The 22,588-nt window shown below is 39.5% G+C and overlaps 1 protein-coding gene and 1 long non-coding RNA gene across 4 annotated transcripts in view; one reads left to right on the plus strand and one right to left on the minus strand.

Annotated features, from left to right (window-relative positions):
• The window catches only part of EPAS1 (endothelial PAS domain protein 1), a 78,611-nt gene extending 70,575 nt beyond the window's left edge, over window positions 1-8,036 (plus strand). For both annotated transcript variants that reach the window (XM_085219370.1, XM_010706779.4), the window contains exons 9-16: window positions 47-255; window positions 579-778; window positions 1,758-1,868; window positions 3,018-3,502; window positions 3,884-4,007; window positions 4,098-4,215; window positions 4,705-4,881; window positions 5,597-8,036. In XM_085219370.1, the coding sequence (XP_085075496.1) occupies window positions 47-255; window positions 579-778; window positions 1,758-1,868; window positions 3,018-3,502; window positions 3,884-4,007; window positions 4,098-4,215; window positions 4,705-4,881; window positions 5,597-5,748 (1,576 nt within the window). In that variant the 3' untranslated portion in view covers window positions 5,749-8,036. The remainder of the gene's footprint in view (window positions 1-46; window positions 256-578; window positions 779-1,757; window positions 1,869-3,017; window positions 3,503-3,883; window positions 4,008-4,097; window positions 4,216-4,704; window positions 4,882-5,596) is intronic.
• LOC146544908 (uncharacterized) overlaps window positions 1-22,588 on the minus strand; it is a 68,483-nt gene that overhangs the window by 26,701 nt on the left and 19,194 nt on the right. For both annotated transcript variants that reach the window (XR_014882024.1, XR_014882023.1), the window contains exon 2: window positions 8,300-8,511. This is a non-coding gene — a long non-coding RNA (uncharacterized LOC146544908). The remainder of the gene's footprint in view (window positions 1-8,299; window positions 8,512-22,588) is intronic.

Raw genomic sequence — 22,588 nt, forward strand, 5'->3', positions numbered from 1 at the left:
TTCCTTTAGCATGCTAAGTGCTTAAACTCTTTCTTCTTCTTGCTAGTGAAATTGAGAAGAATGATATTGTCTTCTCTATGGACCAAACGGAATCACTCTTCAAGCCTCACCTGTTGACGATGAGCAGTGCCTTTGAGAACGGGATCTCAGGGAGGGACAAGAGTGATTTATTGTTTACTAAGCTAAAAGAAGAACCAGAGGAACTTGCACAGCTGGCTCCAACACCTGGAGATGCCATTATTTCCCTGGATTTTGGTTAGTATTTGTGTAAATAACTTCTGTACAACAAAGAACCACATATGAGCCTATGTTTAGAAGCTTAATAGACCAGGTCTGTCTGCTGCGTGTATAAATCAGGAGTAACAGTGATAGGAGCTCATGTGCTCACATTAATGGAAAATTTCTGTGAAAGGGGGCAGAATCTGGCTTTCTTGCTGACTAAACAAGATAAAGTCTTTGCGAACTTACTTATTGTTATGGCAACTAGGATTAGTGTTTACTTTTAGTGAATAGCCGTAATTACATCATAACAGGCACCATAAAAGCATCCATTAATATTGTACTATTAACACTGTTAGAGCTCCATCCAGGGATACAGAAGTTTGAGGAAACCCCTGCCTATTCCAGTGCTGTTTTGACACCAAACAAACCGTGGCCAGTAGAAGTGAAAAGCCATGCTGCTCAAGGTGAAACGCTGACAATACCGTCCTTTACAATGCCTCAAATTGCACCTGGCAGCAGTACTCCAAGTGTAAGCAGCAACAGTAGCTGTTCCACGGTAAGAAAAGCTTTAAAAAAATACAAAAGTGATGTTCTCTATGCAAGTCCCATCAGAATATGAAGATGGTATTTTTGTGTTAGCAGTCCTGTCTCAATGCTTGTAACAAGACCAGCATATCTATATCCCTACTGTACTGTGTATTTTTATCCTATGCTGTTTGTGTAGGAAAGCACTGATAAAAAATATCAGGTGGAAACTATATTTTGCCTTTATATTGCATTCTTTGTTTTCCTCTGTTTCACTAAGTAATTACGATAGTCTATAAACCTGCTAGTAGATGAACTTGCTACCGTCTTACATGGAATTAGCCTTAAATGAAACTCCAATGTTAAGTGGTCTGGTCATTAGCAAAATTCCCCTCAGGCCAGTCCTCTTTCTGTTTGTTTACTAGAAACTATAGTCTTTATCAAGAAAGTTTACTCAACTCTGGCTTTTGAGAGTGGCTTCACAGAGTTTACTGCTGAAAGAATGAGTGAGCTTTCCAGGGCACTGCCCTCGAGAGCTAGAGCCACTCTTATCAGAACTTTACTAGATGACTACTAGGCTAGGACTCAACTGGATTTTGGAGACCGTCAAGGTCAGTTCAGGCCAGTCTCTAACAACCCAATCTTGCTGTAGGTGTCTCTGTTTATTGCAGGACTTTTAGCAGTCCCGTCTGACTCAAAATAATTTTATGTCCGCTTTTAATAAAATTATTGAGGTAGTGCAAAGTGTTATATTTCTTGACAAAATAATTGAATAGTACACATCTCATGTTATTAGTATGGTGTGCCAAAAAAAAAAAAAAACACCACATTTAAACTAACAGGACAACTAAGTTGTTGTATTGGGTGCCTCTGTTAAATCACCGTGGCTCTCTAAGTTTATAGTGACCACTAATCTGATGTTGGAGGAAATAATATGATAGAAATGTAGTTAAGTATGCTACGCTGTAGTTGTCTTGGGCTTCTTATAGCCAATTATTATTTCTGCGCAGCCCAATAGTCCAGAAGACTACTACACTTCTGTGGATGATGATCTTAAGATTGAGGTGATTGAAAAACTGTTTGCCATGGACACAGAATCAAAAAGTCGGTGCAACTCCCAGGTAAGAAACTAATATCTCTCCCAAAACCATGAAAATTGGCCCTCTGTTAGCAGAAAGTAGTAGAGATGCATGCAGATACAGTATCATAACGTGTACACCAAAACTTGGATGCACTGCACTAACACAAGCATATGCTTTGAAAAGCTGAGGTGTCCACTTCTATCCCTTATGATATGAAGCAATTACCTTGGAGGCATCACTGTGGCAGTGCTGAAAAGAGAGCAGCAGAGCTTCAGAAATTGGAAGCTTCTGTAGACTGGATAAGGAATATAAGTAGCGCCTGTTTTTTTTTTAATCTGGCCTGATGATTAGTGAGTAAACACTGTTTCTTGAACAAAATATAAATAAATTAACTCCTGTAAAATCTGAAAATGAAAAATGTGGTCAGTTAACCCCACAAGACAGCTAAACCCATGCAGCCACTTGCTCACTCCCTCCAGTAGGATGAGCAAGAGAATTGGAAGGGTGAAATTGTGAAAACTCTTGGGTTGAGATAAAGACAGCTTAGTTTGCAAAAGCAAAAGCTACACATGCAAGCAAAGCAAAATAAGGAATTCATTCACTACTTCTCATTGGCAGGCAGATGTTCAGCCATTTCCGGGAAAACAGCGCTCCATCACATGTAGCAGTTTCTTGGGAAATCAAACACTCTGACTTTGAATGCCTCCCAGCTTCTCCTTCTTTCTCCCAGCAATAAGTTGCTTACCATAATGTCATGCGGTATAGGGTATCCTTTTGGTCATCTGGGGTCAGCTGTTCCAGCTGTGCTCCCTCCTGGCCTACTCCACAGGTGGGGCAAGGTGCGGAACAGAGAAAGCCTTGACTCTGTGTAAGCACTACTAAGCAATAGCTGAAACATTGACCACAAGTCCAAAATATAATATTGCATGAGGTACTGTGAATAAGATTAACTCTGTCTGAACCAGAATGAGTACACGTATATGCAATTCATGGTAATAATGTTTTGTTCATTTTTTTAAATATGGAGAAGCTAGCCACTTTCATTTACATAAATTTGGCATACAGTGTTTTGGTTTGTTTGTTTGTTTTTTTTTTAACTTCCTATCTCCCAACTGGTATTTCACATCACAGTGCCGTAACTATTATTAACTTCTTGGTTTCTCATGAACTTCTTTCATTTTTGTGCAGACTGACTTCAATGAACTGGACCTTGAAACCTTAGCTCCTTACATTCCTATGGATGGAGAAGATTTCCAGCTAAGTCCTATCTGCCAAGAAGAACATCCTCTCTCTGAAAGTGCACAAAATACCCAGCAAAGTCTAAGTAGCATGAGTACCATTTTCCAACCTCTTGCTTCTGCTTCACAGAATCAGTTCCTCCCAGAGAAATATTGCCCACAGCTATCAAATAAAAACATTAACCCTGGTCATGGGTCCCTATCATCTGTGTTCTTCAACAATATGAGTAGGTCATCATTGCCACCATACCACAACCAAGCCAGCACTCCACTGTCTTCGATGGGGGGTAGACCAAACACCCAGTGGCCACCTGATCCGCCATTAGAATATGTTCCTGCTAAATGGAGACTCATGGATAAATACTCAGGAACCCTATCAAATTCCCCCTCGGGACCCCCAATACGTTCTCCCAACGTGCACATATATAAAAAAAGGTAAGAATTTATGTTTTCCATGCATTACAGTTAGAAAATATTTGGGCAGGAAGGGGTAGATTTCTTGAATACATACAACTCGTGTTTGTGCTTAGCAAGGAGACGAGCGTAGCTTTTGGAATCCTAAGATTAAAAATCTCATGACTCTTTTCCATATTATTTTTACGCCTGGGTGGAGATTTTAAAGGCTGTTCATGATAGCCTTTGATCCCCAAAGTAAAGTTCCCAAAGGTTGTGGGATGACTGATAAAAGGAAACAAAGACATTCAACATACAGTGTCAAAGGCATTTTAAAGGAAATAGATGAAAGAACAATCTGTACAAATGAAAAAGATGGTTTAGATTTGCCTTCTTGCTCACCCAGAAATCTTTTTTCAACAGGGCGCTGGATGGTTTGGGGCAACGAAGCATAGATATAAACCCAGCAAGAATTGCTTTGTCTAATAGTTTGAAACTGAAGCGACAGTTGGATTACGAAGAGCAAGCACTGCAACAGCTGAGTGGGGTAATCATAAGAAAATGTATCCCCTTCAAAATTTTGGATGTACCAAGATCACCAGTGTAATCATTCATTTTGCTTTTCTCCAAACTGTAGGGAGATCTATCTGTCATTAACCCATCTCAGTTAATGTGGAAGAGAATGAAATTTCTCAAAGGGGAAAACTGTTCCTTGCTTACAGAAAAGAAGTCTCTCAGCACAAGTGTTCTTACTGGTAAGGGTAAAGAAATTGATTTTGCAATGTTAAGTTAAGCTAGTTTGAATAGAAAGAAAAACTATTTTGTAAGGACGTGTCAAATAAGCTCTGTGGAAAAAAAATACAAAGAATGTAAAATTCAAGATCAAGTTGTATAGCTTACTGTTCAACAGTTTATAGCATGTTTTATAGCTGCCAAGTAGATTGTTTCATATATTGTCCATACCTTTACTTGGGAGGTAAATAGGGAGCAGTTTAATAGAGGTAGGTTTACCTAGTGCTGATCCAATGTGCAGAGCTAGAACTGATGCTTTCTCTCTACAACACTGTTTTTCATTATTCAAATATCTTTAGTACAATACTACTTCCAGATAATACTGTTTCTAGACTTTAGATATGCCTGCACTGTGTCACATTGAGGAACAATTTGCTTCAAATTAGTATTAGCTACTGTAAGAATTACAATGGCTTGATTTAGTTCTTTTTGTTTTCTCCTGTATGAATTAGATGAGTTTGTCTGCAACTCGAGAGGTCTGAGCCAACCAATGAATCAACTGCAGCAGCAGCAGCAGCCGCCCACCTGTGGCAATACTGGTGAAAATCTGAAAGCAGGAGCATTTTCTCCTCAGTTTTACAGTCCCCACTATCAGGACTATACTGTGCAGTCAGCTCATAAAGTGTCAGGTAAGAGATGTCCAATACAGAGGCTGAAAAATGTTGGCATTTAGTTCCATTACTGATTCCATGAGAATAAAACTTCTAACAAAAAAGTTAGAGAATGTTAAACCAAGAGTCAATTGCGTAGTGTTCCACAGAATGAAGAATTAATTTGGTTGTTGAAAGTTTCATGTTAAACGTTTACATTTGTGATATATGAAGAAAAACAATTTTTTCCCTTCATTTCGGTTGAACTAGTACCTTTGTTACTTTAGTGGTCTAGTCATCTTGTTACACGTTCTTGTCTTGTGATAAAATAGATTAAACTGTACTAAGCAGCTTCAGTGCAGCAGCGATAGATAGCTGAGGTTTCTAGGTTGCAGACCAATGTCTGCCTTCTAAAAATTAATATCTGCAATGAAAGGAGATAAATGGAGACAGCAAGGCTGTCAACTTAAGAACTATGTTACTATAGCTTTCTTCATTTGCACCAGTGTCATTTTCCTCTGAACAATCTGAATTTAGTGTGGAAGTGGAACTTTGTGCTTGTAACCCCTAAAGGCAGAGATGATTGCATTTGCTCTGAAAATGTTAACTGTCGGTAGTTTGAGGTGTACTGGCAGAAGTACAGTACAAAGTAGTAACTGGTATAAACAGAAGAGGGAAGAGAGGAGAGAGACATTCTCTCACTATCATTCTCTCCCTGTGATCTCAGCATCCTGACTTACTTTTACTGTTTCAGGTGTGACAAGTCGTCTGCTGGGGTCTTCCTTTGAACCATATTTGCTGCCTGAGTTGACAAGATATGACTGTGAGGTAAACATCCCTGTTTTGGGCAGTTCCACGCTTCTGCAGGGCAGTGAACTGCTCAGAGCCCTGGACCAGGCAACCTGAGCAATCCTGCAATATTCCTTGGCCTATACTGTTCAAAACAGCTTCAGTTTTTAAATATATTTTTGCAAGTAGACGATTTCTAATACCAATACACTTTTACAGAATTTTACATAGATATTGAATCTGTCCATGTTACCAAATAGTGGCCTTTCGAAGTTACTCACTTTTATTATTCATATTAAAGAAATACATCTACTGTATTTTCTCTATTCCAATTAAAGTGTTGTTTAGAGAGATTGATTACCCTCCCTTTATCTTGTTACCAGTAATTTATACTTTCAAATTTCTTTCGATTTTCATGCTAGGAAAAAGCTGTGGTATAAATGCCTCGTTGCGTGATACTTTGGCTGCAGTACTGCAAAGATTTATTTTTATTGCCAAAGACAAATGAAACAGATTTGATCTTCAACCACAGTTTTTTGTTCATTTGCCAAATTGAAATCCTTTGAGTCTTTCTGTTTTCCAGCATTTATTGCTTTGTAACTTTTAATAACTTCTGGAAAAGCATACTAAAGAGAAATCCCAGCCTTCAGCCCTCCTCCCCTCCCCTTCAGTTTTATACACCTTGGTGAAAGAAATGTGAATGGTGAACTACGGTGTTTGTGGGTATCTGTGAAGGTTGCACATTGTGAGCTTTTTTCCTCAGAAGCAAGTCACGTTCTCAGCTGATTTAACCTGACTTAGTGCTAGAGACATAAGAGTCCTACAGATTTATCCCAGTGGAGGATTCAGACCTGTGTTTTTGTTTGTGTTGGGGTTTCTTGCTTGTTGTATTTTTAGTTTTGTTTTTTTTTTTTTTTCCTTTGTTGTTCCCTTCATTTTTATTTTTTTTTTAACACAAAACAGATTCTGTGTTTTGTTTTCTTTTTTAAATTATTTCTCTTTGGGTCAGTTGTTAATCATCTCTTGGTACTTTTGCTATGTCTAGAATACAACAAACTAAGAACCAGTAGTATTTCTTGGAATGTTTCTGACAGTTCAGGAATCTGACCATTGGCCAGTACTAACACCTCTGAATACTACTAGCTTTTTTCATGGTGTATGGCTGGCTAGCAAGATAATTTCAATATTGAAACTAGAAGTAGTATTTTCTGGCATATTATGCTAACTGAATTGTAAGTGGACAAAAAGAATTAAGAATGGTGTAGTGAGATGAATTACTGACAGACAGGTTTTTCTCATTTTAACTGACCTTATGTTTTAATCAAGAGCTGAAATGTTATTAAACTCAGCCAGATGTTTTCAGGGCTCTTTTTCAACTATGATGTATCGTCATGCACATTTTTAGGAATAAGGCTATGAATGCTTTCAAATGTTGAAGGTTGAAAATTGGAGTGTATTTAAGCAGCAAAAATATTTAAACTAATAGAAGTAGGTGGGCAGTTCTGACTTTGAAATAACTACGTATTGAGATATTTATTGAAATCCATCTGGTTTCCTCCACTGGTATAAATCGTTGTGGCTTCACAGAAGAAAATGGAACAGTGGCAATGTACAGAAGGTATAAAATCTGGCCCAGAAACTGAGAACAAAAGTAATTGGTTTTAGACATCCAGTTCCACTGAAGCCTGTTTTATGATTTTGCTTTCTACATGCACTGACACTTGCAGAGAGGGAGCCTTGGGTTCATAGAGCACTTCAGAAATTGCTGTGTTAAGTGAGTCTTAACCATACATACTGTGCACTCTTTTGAAAGTGAAAGATCTTATGTTAGTAGTGGTATATAGTGTTAAAAAAAATTACAATAGTCCTTATTGCAGGCAGATCTTTCAAGAGTTGTTTTGTTTTGTGCTCTTTTTTCTTTTTACCAAAAATAAGCTACTCATAAAGTGAATTTATTCCTATGGGAAAAGGATAGTGTAAGAGTCAACATGTAATGAATGAAAATTGGCGAGCCAGATTTGACATTTTTCAGTGGCAAGGACTTAAAGGCATCAAAGACTAAAGACACTTGAATACTGCTTTTTTTCTGTTTCTTATTTGTGTATTTTCAGCATTAAAAATGTTATATAGCCTAACAGTTTACTAAAACACTCTGGAAAAATATTCCATCTTAATATTAATCATACTTTTTATCATAATTATTTCATAATCTATATTGCTGAATTCTTATTGACTATAGTATAACTATATGGGAACTTTAATTTGATAAGGAAATGTATTTTGACACTGATACCTTATTAAAGTATACTGATTCTAAATTCTTTGTGACTCATTTGCGATGAATTTGTCATTTATTGTATCATTGTAAAACGAAAGTATTTATTAAATTATTTATAGAAAATAAAGGTTTGCATTGATCTTTAAAAAAGGTGGACAGTACAGGCCTGTGTCAGCTTACTTCCCAGCTCTCATCTATGAGAAACTTCATTCTTCCATTTTAAGTTTACCTTCCAGCTTTCCTCATACGGGATATTAATACCTTGCAGACCACACTTGCGTTCTGAAACTTTTCCTGCTTGTTATACAGACTCCTGCTTCAATTTCAAATGTGCGTAACAGATGCTGCTATACAAAATATTCATAATAATTTAACAACACAAGTACTTGCCTAGAGATGTGGCCTATGACTTTTGAAGCTGAATTGCTGCAGGATCCCACTTCAGTTTCTGTAGCCGTGACATCATCCTATGCTGGCAGTCCTGAGTCCCTGAGCATGGCTGCTGCTTCAGCTGGTCCTGTTTTGCAATGCTACTGCTCAACTCTTCCATGCTTTTCCATGTAGGAATTGCTATTTCTGACAGCGCAGTAACACTAATCACACTGTAAGAGAACAGACATTAAAACCATCATTTTCAGACATGCGCTATAAAAGCTGTTGTTTGTTTAACCTTTCTGATAGCTACTGGTGAGTTTCTCAAACTTGGCCTCTTGAATAACCTAAGTGGGTTATCAGCACCTTGTTTTCTGGATGTGATTCCAGACATAAGTAGTAACTCCTTGCTTCTAAATCTGTTGACATCACAAGTGTGCACAGAATATCCATCCACCAGTGAAGAGGAGAGGGAAGCATGCATGGTCATCCACCTTCTAGAACATCCCCCTGCTCTTCAAAGCTCTTCCACAACAACCAGCTCAGTATGTCACACCCTTAGCCAACTGAGGGTTTAAAAACAAAACAGAACAAAAAAAACCAATCTAATACAGATTAAGCTGTTCAGATAAATTCTGTCTTCTAAAGGTTGCAGTCACTAACTGCAAATGATGCTGTCCTTTGCCACTGCTGCCCAGCACCATTGTTTCTGGGTAACCAAACCCAGCTAATTGCTAGCACTCAGAGCTTCAAGCAGTCCCCCTACTCTGACATCCAAATATCTAAAAGAATAATGGTGTTGCCTTCAGGTTTGTATGTTTATTTTGCTTGGTTTTAATTTTTCCTCCTCCTTTTACCTAGTACTTCTACAGAGTATTGCTACACACAGTGGTGAACTTCAGAGCTTTTTTCCCCTTGTGTTTAGACATAGCTGGGTTGGTCACATCTAGTTAAGTTCTGACACATCTTTTTAGTAAACAAACTGCATCCATCCTCACACAAAACTTTGGGCTGCTGAACAGGGGTTTAGCATAGCTATTTTAAAAACCGAGTTTTGTCAGGAGTTCTTAAAATTAAACATACATCAGTTTCACCATGAATTCACCATTTCTTGGCATCTGAGCTTGCATCCCTAACAGCACTGATCACAATTATTTTGTTCAACATTATTTTCTGCTGAACACCAGGCAGTTCTGCTCAGCTCTCACGACTTGGGTTGCTCTCAAGCTCAGGCTGATTTCCAAGTGTGTCACCTTTGTAAAATGATCAAGCCAGTGTTTTTCCTAGACCGCACTATAGATTCCATGCAAGTGACATTCATACTGATCTTCAAGCAAGTGGTATCAACAGAATTCTATAGCAAGCCCTCAACATCCTAGTGTCTCTTGTGATTCTAATAGAATTGAAAAAAAGCCTAGGAGACTTGGAGCAAATTCCAACTACCCTTTGAGCCAAGACACCAGTCCCTAAGCAATATTGAGATCCCTGGGAATGAGGTAATTCATCGTATTCTCTTGCAGCGGTGCATAGAGCACTGGCTGACAACACTCAGCTCATCACACAACAGCTCTTGTTCAAGGTGATGACTATTACTTTTCCTCATGGAGCTTTATAAAGCTACTCATATACATGCCAGATTTTTTTTTTTTTTTTTCCATCTGCAGAGAAGTAGAAATTTTCACCTACATTTAAGTAAACAGCATTGTTTTCTTCCTCACTCCAGCTCTCCTATTATAGACTTCCCAAGAGACAAAAAAAAAAAAATTCTAGGAAAAAGAAAATCCTTAACAGTGTTTTGTTAGGACAAAGCCATCTGCCACTGCCACAGCTCCACTCCCTACCCACCAATGCCAGCCGCCTCCCACCTGGATTTGCATTTCCCCAGACAAGTCATTTGGGTTTAGGTCAAAAAATCAAGCCTCAGAGAGTTACACATGCACTAGAGTACCTCGAGAGCCTATTACAATTTTGATGGACACCAACATCCTTGCTTGGGGTGTGATTTCTGAATCCCAACATATCCTCTTGTATTTTCAGACCTAGGCAATCATTACGCACTCCCCTCTTGATTTTGTCCAGGCAGACAGAAGTTGGAGAACTGCAGGCTGTACTGGAGGAAGGTGACTCACAAGGATCCCTCTGTGCTGTATAACCCATAAGTCAGAAAAATAGAAGGCTAAAATTCCCACAACTAAACTTAAACTGACTCATACAGCAGCCAGACTGTGACTGTAAAACAAATGATCATAACGTCAATTCAGTAGCTTTCCTGAATAATTCTTTCTAAAAGACATTGACAGGGATGTATTTTCCCAGTTATGAGCATATTTATACAATTGAATTTCACTTAGAGTCTCAGGAAAAATAAAACAAAAAAATCTAAAAAAAAACCCAAACAACAAAAAACCATCAGCTTGAAAACCTTGTTCTCTTTTTCCCCAAGATGTTCCTAGAGGCCAAATCTAAGGCAGAAGGAGAAAGCACAAACCCTAAACAATCACAGCTGACAAAAACCCAGACCAAAGCCCACAGTTCCCTGACTCTATTTTGAAGCAGAATTTGCATGACTTCTAAGTGGCAAGCCACAAAAGTTGCATCCTGCAACGAGTCTTACGATCAATAGAAATACATGCTTTTTTAATTCACCCCTCCTCCACACAACAGCTCCACATTAGTAGTCAGGATCAAATGAAGCATAAAATAGATGTTGCTGCCACTCATTTTTAGGTAAATCACAGGCCAGCTACTGGCTTTCTTCCTGGCAGAGCACACAGTACTAATTGTGTCTATCACCTTACTGCTAGCAAGCATGGACTGTACTGAAGATTAGCTACAATCCTCAAAACTCCATGGAGTTAACAGAAAGCAAAACAGCAGAGGTGTGTTGGAAAAACAGGTTGCTCTCCATTATTTTAACTGCAACTGCAATTAAAATAATCATAGTTAATCATAGAATCATTTGTGTTGGAAGACATCCTACAGGGGTCATGAAGATGAACTTTCCTGTGCTTTGCTCAACTACACAAATGCTTGTATTTATCAGCCTGTTTCACCTTTTAGCATAGATTGCTGTTCACAGCTTCCATTTCTTTAAACTTCAGTAAGATTTTGGTATCAGAACCTTCAGGGCAAGTCTGATCACTGCAGGCATCTCAAAGATGAAGGAAACACCAACACCAAACATTTTCATTTTCAGGCGACCTCCCTCTCCCTGCCCAAAAACTCCTCTCTGCAGAAAAGATTCTGTTTAATGGTAGCCAATACTTTGAACACTTGGAACAATTAGACACTTGTTTTGCTCTTATCTAACACAACACTGCCTTCCCCAAATCCACGGTGACCTGTAGCTCAAGTCTGCACAAAGCCACCCAAACATTTTGAAAAGCAGACAAAAATGTGGCTTCTGCAACCATCAATTAAATCTTAATATACTGAACAAACACTTGTGCTTTCATTTTTAGAGCGACTTCCCCAGCCTCAGCCCATACAAGCTCTCCCTCCCCCCATGCAAAACCAAGAAGAAAGCATCTTTAGAAAAACAAAGTCACTAAAATACTCATCTGGGTAACCAGCAGAAGAACCAAGAACCAGTGAATACTTGGAACTCAAGTTCCTTTGAAAGATGGGACTCAACAGAGCTCTTATTGTTCCCTTTGGAATGTAGGCCCCACTGAGCAGTTTGTTTGTACTGGGGTTTTGCATTAGAAACGTGAACACACATGCTGCTAAATAAAATGTTATTCATCCAGAATTTCTTCTGTTCTGCTCAGTGTATTAATTCCACTAACATATATTGGAAATAATAAACAGAGTGAAAAGTGCCCATGCTCAATGTTTCAAGAACCAGAAGAAGTTCAACAGCAGCCTGCTGTGCTGACCCAAAACGTGTGTCCCAAATCATTCTCACAGCAGGTCCTCTTCAAAACCTGGCAGGAGAATGCTTTCCCCAGTGGGTATGGGTTGCATGGGTCCCAAGTCAGCCACCTCAGAGCACAAGAAGTGCTCCTGCCCGCTGCTGCTGAGCCATTCCTAAGGATATTTCCAAGAATATGGAGAAAGATGCGATCCTACGTTTTCCTCCTGTCTTTTCCCCACATCATGTCTCCTTTCTAGGGAAATCTCTCAATGTTTGAGCCCTAAAGGCAAAACTCTGTCCTGACTCATGCCGATGAAATAAATCTCACATGCTTACTCAGCCCATGTAACAGTCTGATGGCTGAGGGGTGCCCCAAAAGCAGCTGCCACTGAGGCTGGTGGGAACCCTGCTGTCCTCCATCATTCCAGGGTTGTGCTCTTCCACAAGCTGTTCCCAGCACAGGTCACCTGTACAAAATCCATCTCCTCAAGTTCAGTGTAGATGACACACAATCCCCTTTGTAATGGGAATAAGAGCACAAATGAGCCTGGAAATGCATTACTCCTAAGGTTCATGGAGCTACCTAGTAGATGTGGACTACAGAGAAAAACTGTGTGTGGCAAAAGCTGCTTAGTGGGAAATTTTCCCCAAAAGATCTCTCTCAAAAAAAAAAAAAAAAGTCATACTTTCCACTTTCACACTAGACACCAAACTTCACTTTCAAATTACATTGTGCACCCAGTGTGCTTTGGATTGCTTCCTACCCTGCTTCTCCCAGTGAGCCAAGCCACAATGGCAGCAGCTTGCAAGGATCTACAGCAGCATTGTGAAGTCCCACCAGCCAGCCCTCATATGGAAGGCAGCACTCTCCTTTTCTCACATTAGCTAATTTCACAGCAGTCAAACACTGACCTGCTTTACTGCAACCCACAGCCTTGCCCCTCATTTCCTAAACACCAGGATGTTGAATTCTCCTGAGTATCACCAGCCTGCTTTTTCACAATATCCAACAGCATTTAGATATCCTCTTCCAGATGCTCTTATTGGAAATGAAATGGTGCAATTGCATAAGGAGGTCTGGGATCTTAATTGTATCAGTGTGAGTCATCCCTAGAAATAGTGCAGCAGTACCAAAACCTGCATTCAAATCTTTGTTCTTTGTTTTTTCCTTAAAAGTGTGCTACAGAACAAAAAGATTTGCATTCTGCACAGCACACAATGCAGTTTGACAACGTAAGATGCCTGTGGCACTGAATCAGCCCATACTCAAAGAGGTATAGTCTTGCAGAATTAAGCTCCATTAAGAAAACTCAACATTTGAAGACAAATCTTTAAGACAGTATGATGTAGCTCTACAGTTAAAGCTAAAATATAACAGACTGTGTTGCTCCTGCACTGCACAGGACCAAACACGCATTATAACACTGAAGTCATCTTCTTGTAGGACCTCTGAAGACACAGTTAAACAGGTATCTTTGTAACAGATAGGAAAACGGGACAGAGTGCATTTGGAGGCAGAAGTAAGCAGCATAGAAAGAGGCCTTTTTTAAAATAATGCAGACTGTTCTCTCTGTTTTAGCCATGAAAACAAGTAGACTTTCATCCGTTTCCACACAGCCAAAAGATGTTCCTGCTCAACATTTATTTCTACTGAAAATGAACCATTTCTACGTATTTTTCAGTGTCATTAAAGAAAAACAAACAAAAAATAAAACCTACCCTGCTCATTTATTTGGATTTTTTAGCTTTTGGTGTCTCCCCTTAACAACTACAGTAACTTAATTTACAGACTTTAAAAATGAGCTACTTGGAAAACTTAACTTTGAAAATAGTTCAGAGAAGATGGATGTCATACTTTCATTTCCAAGAAGCGGCCTGCATAGATTTTAGTACAATCACTTCATGTCTATGTCATGTTTCATTTTCATGCTCCACTTTACAAGCCCACTAATCAGAGTAATGAGGTTGAATGTGAGAAAATCCCTTTGTTTCAAGCTGAACAGCCTCTGAAATCACATTTATAATGGTCTTTCTCTGCTTACTCAATTCCTGTTTTCAAGCAATAGCAAAAAAAATAAATAAAATAATGGCATCATTGAATTTTTCTACTGAACTTTAAAGGAAGAAAGCCATTCTATTACAACATCTCTTGCAACTTACAGGAGCTAGGGTTACACACTGATGTAAGAGTCAACGTGCCTTCCACTCTGCAAACATGTTTAAATGAGAACACAATCTTACTAACTGCTTTAGTAGGGCTACAAATAAGTCCCATATGATCCAAATCAGTGGTATAAGTTTCTCCAGTGAGCAAAGGCCTGTCTGCAAGCAGCGGGGAGTTCGTGTCATGCTGACCCATCTCCCACACAAAGGAGTTGATTCCCCCCATGTCCATGTACCATGTTTCTAGGACCTGAACACAGCCTGGATCCTTCCTGGTTCATTAACTCATCTGAAGTGTGAGCCACCCGTATGTGAATAATCTGTTAGAGGAGACAGAAGTTAGAAGCAGAGATGGAAATTCCCACTCTGGGATTCATTACAGAGCTGTCACAAGCTGTAACGCAAATATGCCAGTGTTTCTCAGAGCTTTTTGTCATGACTTGATAGGACTACAAAGAGACTTACAAAGGAATACACACCGTTACGAACCTGCACCACAAAAGGCAGCACTGACAACTGCCACCCAATTCTGTTGAACATGAAATCATAACTACAAAATATTCTTGACTTGAATTTGCTTATTCTTGAGAATTCTCTCTTATTTATTTATTTATTTATTAAGTATCACATACAAATCTCCACCCTACCTTTGCTTTGGAAAGCTCAGTAGTAGTCAGTATATGACTACATGCAATACATGCAGTATATGGCAATCAGAGAAAGGCTTGATTCTGGTCCTCTAAACACCTAAAGCAGCAGCTAAGAACATCTGTTGAGAGAGTAACAAAAATGCTGCAGGTACTTGGGCCACAGAGAACTCCATCTGTACTGTCCAAATTACTGTGGTGACACTAACGCTGCTCACTGTGTATATATGAGGTTCAAACGAGGTTCAGAGTTGTTGAATTATGCTTAGATGCACTCCTACAAGGGCACAGAGATGGGGGGGAGCGGAGGTTAACTTTCAGCCTGCAGCACCATCTCTCAAGTGGTGCCATGGCTGAAATCCAGGAAAAGAATGGCTCCCATTCAAAGCATATTTTTCTCTAAAGAGAGAATCCAGGTAAAACATTTCCTCCTAAAGCCATAAGTCAAACATGAGAAATGCTCTTTTAATACATCCTACGCTGCAATAGAAGCTTCGCACATCACCATGAGTTACTAGGAGAAGAGTCGGCAGGGCTGTAGGAGTTTTAGAGGTACCACATGCCTAAACCTTCTGTCCAATCAATTCATGGAGATTAGGTACAGGTTTGTTGGGGCCAACATTATCTCTGTGTCAGTCCATCAGCCTTGTTAAGCTTCACCCAAAATGCACACTGAGTCACAAGATTGGTCCCAAAGACATCAGTGTGGCATACACAGGAGGCTTTTAGCCAGTGCCTACATCCACCCACAGAAAACAAACATTTTAAAGTCCTTTTGCTTTGCTCTCCTTCACAAACCTGAGCCAACCTTCAGCAGGATCGTGGAAGGCAAGTCATTGGGAACTGGGAGTATCTGAAGAATTGCATAGAGAAAAAGCATTTCAGTTTTCAACTATCTCAAGTGATCCTCTAACATTTAATTAGGAATAAATACAGAACAAACAAAAAGTTGGATCCTTTCATAAATATTTCAATAGGCATACACTAGTTATGTTAAAGAGGAGCTTCTTTCCAGGGTGGCAGACTCCCTCTACTCAAGAGCTGAAGAAAAGCCAACTAATCTGATAAATAAAGCATCTTCCAAAACAGACACTTTTGGCAAAATACACTAAAGCTACCAAACTGATTAGTAAGCTTAAGCAGGGTGACTGTCTAATGACAGACGGCTATCTCTCACAGTCAGCTTTAAGACACAGCTGACATTAAAATCAACATGCAGCTTTCCTGAAGTCTTCAAACACTGCACTGCCTCCCAGACATGGGAAAAGAATAAAACTGCCTGAGCAGCTTGGCTTTGGCATAGAAAGGGAGAGTTAATTAAAGAATTGGGTTAATCCCAAGCCGTGCTGTGTAAGAAGCTCCATTATACCTGCTGCACAATAGGTGGGATCCATTTTCTTTGAGCAATGCTTATGTAAGATGTTAATTGAAGACTGCAACTCATTTAACAAATACTGCCCTAAGTCAAACTATCTCCTGATGAACAAGAGGTAGGTAGGGCAGATTGCTGGAGGGACTGCTGCAGGAAGATCATAAACTACAGCATATGGGTGAAGAGCAGGTGAACTCAAGTGAGTTTAAAGGTGGAAGATGAAATATGGTTTAGAGATGCCAGAGATTTGGGAGGAGTCTCAGAACAGGACTGCCTGCGTTTCTCAAGGTGAGAGCGCGCAGCCTTTTCCTTACCACTACACCTCCTGATTTCTCTCTTATTTTAGGTGTAGTCTGGTTTGGGCCCCTCTGGAGACGCAACCTACAGAATGCTTCCTCTATGCTGCTTCTGTAGCCCCACACCAGGGTGGAGGGATGAGCGCCTCACAAGAACTCCCTGACACTCATGTTTCAGTGGGGGGATTGAGGGGCTCAGGAGCCCCAGGAGGCTTTTTCACAGCTATTAGAGCAAACCACACGTGACTGGTGAATCCACAGATACATCTTTTCACTGGCAGATGTGGATGTGGCATGCAGAGGCCCTGCAGAGCATGGCCACAGCTGGTACAGGGCTGCCTTCACCTCCTGCTTGTGCCACCCCAGCTGTGCAACCCAGCTGGGTGCTGGGGACTGGCACACACTGGCACAGCAGAGAGAGCCAAAAAACAACGTGGAGAGAGCAGAGAAATACAACGCAGACCCTCTGCTGCCACACCACACTACTTCTTGGACAGCACACATGCCAAGAAACCTCAGGGTCTTGTCTTTGCACTCAATGGCAGCAAGAGTCTGCTGGGTGCAATATCATCAATCCGTTTCCACACCAAAGGGCTCCAGGGCAAGAGCCGGCACAACAGTTTCAACAGGAAAACTAGGAAATGGAGACCATAGCAGACAACACCGAAACGGCAGCTCTTCCTTTATTTTAGCAGCAGAGATCTACAGACTTCCTAAGGGTGCTCGGACAGGTCCTGAACACCAGTCTTGGTGCTACAATTCGTAAGTGAAAGCATATGTTGCATGATGAGCAGCACATTCCCAAGCACTGAACACAAGAAGGAAGGAGGCTATAGAGGCATGTGGGCAGAAACTATGGCTGTGAAAGTGGCCACTGACACAGAATGGGAACAAGACCCCTTTCTCCTATCTTCATTGGTCTCACTGGTGATTTGAAGATCTCTAGAGCAGTATTTTTCTGTCTCTGCTGGTTTTCAAGAGATCTTGATGCCATTTGTGGGTCTACAGATATAAACAATGTGAAGCATGTCAGAGGAATTTTATACACAGAATGACAAGGTGGAGCAGGTGTTTAAATCAGCCTCTACCTCTAGGCATTCACTATTCAGCAGTAAGCTCTAACACTACTGCTGTGTACTTCTTTTTGGCTTAACAACATGTTTTCATGTGAAACCTCTAACTACTTTGTGGTCATCTCTTCCTGCTCATCCCTGTCTTGCTCATATCAACCAAAGCAGTATTTTATACAGAATAATCAACACGCCTGCTAGCTGGAGCACATCCTCACTAGAGACAAAAGTATCATGGTACCATAACAACTCTTTTCTCCCACGTTTCCAAGAGAATAGCATGTCCTATTTGATGGAGACACACTGTCTTCAGCATTTATGTCACTAAGCAATCACTAATGGCTAAACTCCCAAATTCTGATACTAAATAGCAGCAGGAGTGGGTGCACAAGCATCATGTAATACATACACTTACACAACTCAAAATGAGATGCAGCAAGATCCAGGGCAGTTAGTGAAAGCTGCTCACGGTAAACTAACAGAGCTGCCTTTATGAATTTAAAAATGTAAATTTTATTTAGAACTCTTGCAAACGTTCCTTCACCATCTTCACTGGAAATAGCCCAGCTGCTATCCCTGTAGCTTTAAATATTCCCAAGTAACCACCATCCTTCTGAAGGAACTTCAACTGCACGAAGTGAGCAAAGACAAACAAAACTAAGTAATGTACCTCAATTCCATTTCAAAACTAACAAACTCATCGCTTGGACAAACAAAACAGTTTACAGAAGAAATGATAGTCCACAGAACACCAGCAAAAGAGGCCACATTATTGTTATGGTTAATTCTCATCCTTAATTCTTCCCATCTTATTCACTCCTCACTTCATATCTCCAGATAGCACAGTCCAATCTCAGCACAGAGAATTTTTGAATTCAACAGAAACCAGTGAAAGGGTGGGAGGCTGTTTCCAACACTCATATTTCAGGCAGAATTTCGGACCTGAAGAAGGGTTCTCAATGCCAAAGCATTAGCTTTCTAAAAGACAACCAACCATGTGCAAATGAACACTACCATCCCTCTGAAATAGCTTAGCACTGAAAATTAAGTTTTTAATAGTCTTTTTTTGGGTGTTAGTGTATTTTCCCACAAGCATTTACGTAAGAAAAGTGGAGTAATGGAGAATATGTAGGCTAGTTAATATACAAACATGTATACTGATACCAAAGGCTGAGGCTTCAGATCTCATCTGAAGGTATTTTGAGTAAAAACGTTATGCTTTAGTGCAAGTCAGATCTTTAAAATGGGAGGCTCTGGGTGGGTGCTGCAATTTAAAGTTTCCATGATGAGAAACTGGGCATGATTACACATTCCCGTGATCAACACTGGGCTTCTGAAGGCAGATGCCTGATACCAAGTGTTCCACATACACAAATGCTGACTATTTAGTTACAAAATGAATCCTAAATCTCAGGACTGAATTATAAATAAAGTAGAGTTATATCACGTTTAGTTACAGATACACCACAATTTATGCAAACTTTATCCAATTGAAGTTTTTATCATTTGAAAAATCATAAATACACTTACTATTCTTCTATGTACTTTCCTGATAGACGCTGAGGAAAATACACATTTCACTGAGAGAATTAAATGTTTGCCCTTCTCAGGAATGACAAGACAAAATGATCTCTTGTCTGGAGACTTAATTATCTTTGCAAATATGAAATGGAGACATTATGGTCTGTCTAGTCTTACTTATAGATGCAAAACCATTCAGTTCAGAACATCTTCAAGCATGATATAAACCCAAGAACTCATCGCACTTTCTTGTCCATAAAGGCATACTAAAAACTTGCTTCTGAATCCATTAGAGAGAAATCAAGATCAAAGCTTTTCCAAAAATTTTCTCTGCATGATCCCCTCCATCTATAGGAAACTCATAGAATCTTCACTGTGATAGTGAGTAGTGGAAGTAGTCATGAGGACAACAATTGCTGAGATGCTTTTTGTGCTGCTTATAAAGGAGAGTCAGAAGAATGACAAGTACATGAGGGCACAAGAAATCCTAGACACAAGATCATCATGCATTTCCCCTCCACTGCCCCAGTGGTTAAGCATCTGTGAGCTTGCACTGTAACATTTGTTTCTTTTCCTCACAAAACTTGCTTGTAAAGAAATCCAAGAACTTGATTTTTTCATACCTGCGATGGAAGAAAAGCCTCTAGATTGCATTCTCACAATCCAGAGCTAGACTGTTAGAAATATTTTCAGCTGCCACTCCTAATGGCCCTTCTTGATAAAAACAAATCAATGACTAAAGATGCCTAGGAGCTATTTTTCTACCCTCTGCAGAACTACCACCATTTTCAAATTTCCCCATTCTCCACTACCTACTTATGTTTCTCTTATCATGGTAAGATATTATTGCACCTGATAGTTAATGCAACTTTCCCCCACTGTCATGCCATTTTTCCCCAGAAGGATGCCAAAAACCACTCCATCATACCATGAAACAGCTACTTTTGCTAGCAGCTGCTGCTCCTGACATCTGGCTTAACCTGTTGCCAGGAGGATAATTATCACTTTAATACCCAACTGCCTGAGCATCTAGAAAGAGTCAAAATTTCTTGTATGGCATTTTTTGTTCTGTATATTTTTTTTAATCTATACAATGGACATCAAATCCTGGGGAAACTAGAGACCACAAAATTCCCTTCCTTCTAGACCCAGCTGGTTAGAGCTGTCTTCCAAAGATATGACCTCATGTGCACTTTGGGCACAGCACTCACAAAGACAGGACTACAGTTTTTGAGAGCCAGTTCTCTCTGCTGGCTCACTCTGTTGGCACTGAGAAGCAGAATATTACAGAAGGCGACTCAGAGCCACTGCTGAGCTGCCCAGAGGAAGGAGCTGCGTGTGATTGTGGTGGTACATACAAAGACCTGTAAAAACATGCACAATAAAGAAAGAGGAAAGAAGTCATTGTACTAGCTAATGCATTGCTAATTTTGTCTATTAGATTTCACACTCTCATCCTTCACATGCCAAACAACATCCAAACCTGACACCCCAAATTGTGTGTCCCACACAGGATTGATTTCTGTTTTTCAATATCATACTAGGGCTGGTATTCCTTCTGAAATCTATGTGATATTTGATATAGTGTAAATCACCTCCACAACTGGAAATTAATTTATAGCAGAAAAGGAACCTCAAAAGAAAGCAGGTAAGTCTACTCCTAGTATTGCTAAGGAACTGCTGGATAGGCAATAACCCTGTGTTACATAGTTTAAAGTTTACTGACACATAAGCAAGCTCTTTTTTCACAGTTTGCTGCCCAGTAAGCAGGCTTCCATCCAAGCTCTTCACATCTTTCCTGAGCTTGAGTTTTTCTTTGTCAGAAGTAATCACGTAACCCAGTCTCAACCAACAGTTACTGAACACAGCCAAACATACAATTGCTTCATATGGAAATCACAGGCCCTGTCTCCATTTATGCTTTTGTTCATTAGGCTATGCAGTCCTGTTACTGGCGTTCAACAGAATTTGAAGGTTCTGCTGGTCCAATCTCCCCCAGTCAACTCTCTTCCATGTGTGCTGTGGAAAATAGGTTATTTCTAATACAGAGGTGAGAACTACTGGTCCAATTTTAAAACTATACTCTGTCCTATCAAATATGACCTTATCCTTATTTTTTGTTTGTTTTGGTGTTCTTGAAAGTATTCAGTTTCCAGCCTTTTTGGTTCTCTTCAAGATTTCAAGGCTTGAATTCACGAATTGTAACCATGGCTTGCTAGAAATATGTGGAAAGCATGTGCGAGAATGATATTGTTCGCTTCTGTGTCTTCTGAGGCTTCTCACACATTGCAAGATATTTCACTTCTATAAACCACTTGCATTAGTCCAGGGATTTTCCCTTAGCTTAACTGATGCTAGAAGATTGCATATACAATATCTTTTTACTCGCATAAATGGTGCCAAAACATTGCGTAGACTTTGATAGTAATCACATCTGTTTCACTGTAAGCAGGATTATGGTGGAGAACAAAATAAAAATCGAACAAAGAATTATCTAAGTTTGATTATAAAAGATAGCAATGTAGACTTATGCTTGTAAAACAAGTTAAACTTATCCCTCAAACTGACATGAAGTTCCCATGTAGATGAGAGGGAGAAAAAAAAAAAAAAAATTACTCGAGTTTTTGCCTTGGTTCCTGGGAGTAGAGTGAAAACAGTCGTACTCAATAGAGAACTGTGCTTGAGTATTTAGAGCTTAAAATGTATTATTCCTCATTATAACGTGTACAAACATTCTTCTGTATTCACTATGAGTTTAAAAGCAACAAATCTGAAGAGCAGCTATGTTACTAAATATAGCCATCAAGACAAAATAAGAAGAATACTTCAAGCTATTTTTATTGTCCATATCTATGGGACATAGATACTATGCATACTATCTGAACTGCTTTTTTTTTTTTTTTTAAATATTATCATTAAAAAAAAAAAAAAAAGGAGATGTGAGAATTACACCTAGATACCAGTCTACAAAAGAATTCTTGCAACTTCTTTCCAGGTAAGGCTTTTCACAGTGTTGTGTCTCTTAGGACATCCTCCAGTTTATCTATTTAGTTTTTTTTCTAATTACTTCCAAATGTATAATCTGTATCATGGATGCTCAGTATTTTAGACAAGGAATGAAACTGAAAAACAAAAGCCTCCAGAAGTTAAATATTTTACCAGATAATGACAAAAAATTGCAACTCGACTGGATCAAGGACATAAGATAATGATCTCTTAAACATATAGTTTTCAGTTCTGCCTGTAATTGTGGAATAGCATGGATTCAGTAGAGCACAAAATATTTTCTTTTGTCAATCACGCCATGGCAATGTTCAAATATTTTTTGTACCTTGGCATCTTGTGATACACCTCTTGCTTTTAGTAGTCATGTCTCAATCCC

The sequence above is a fragment of the Meleagris gallopavo genome, chromosome 2 (genome assembly GCF_905368555.1).
Source record: "Meleagris gallopavo chromosome 2, MGAL_WU_HG_1.1, whole genome shotgun sequence".
NCBI classification, from domain to species: Eukaryota; Metazoa; Chordata; class Aves; order Galliformes; family Phasianidae; genus Meleagris; species Meleagris gallopavo.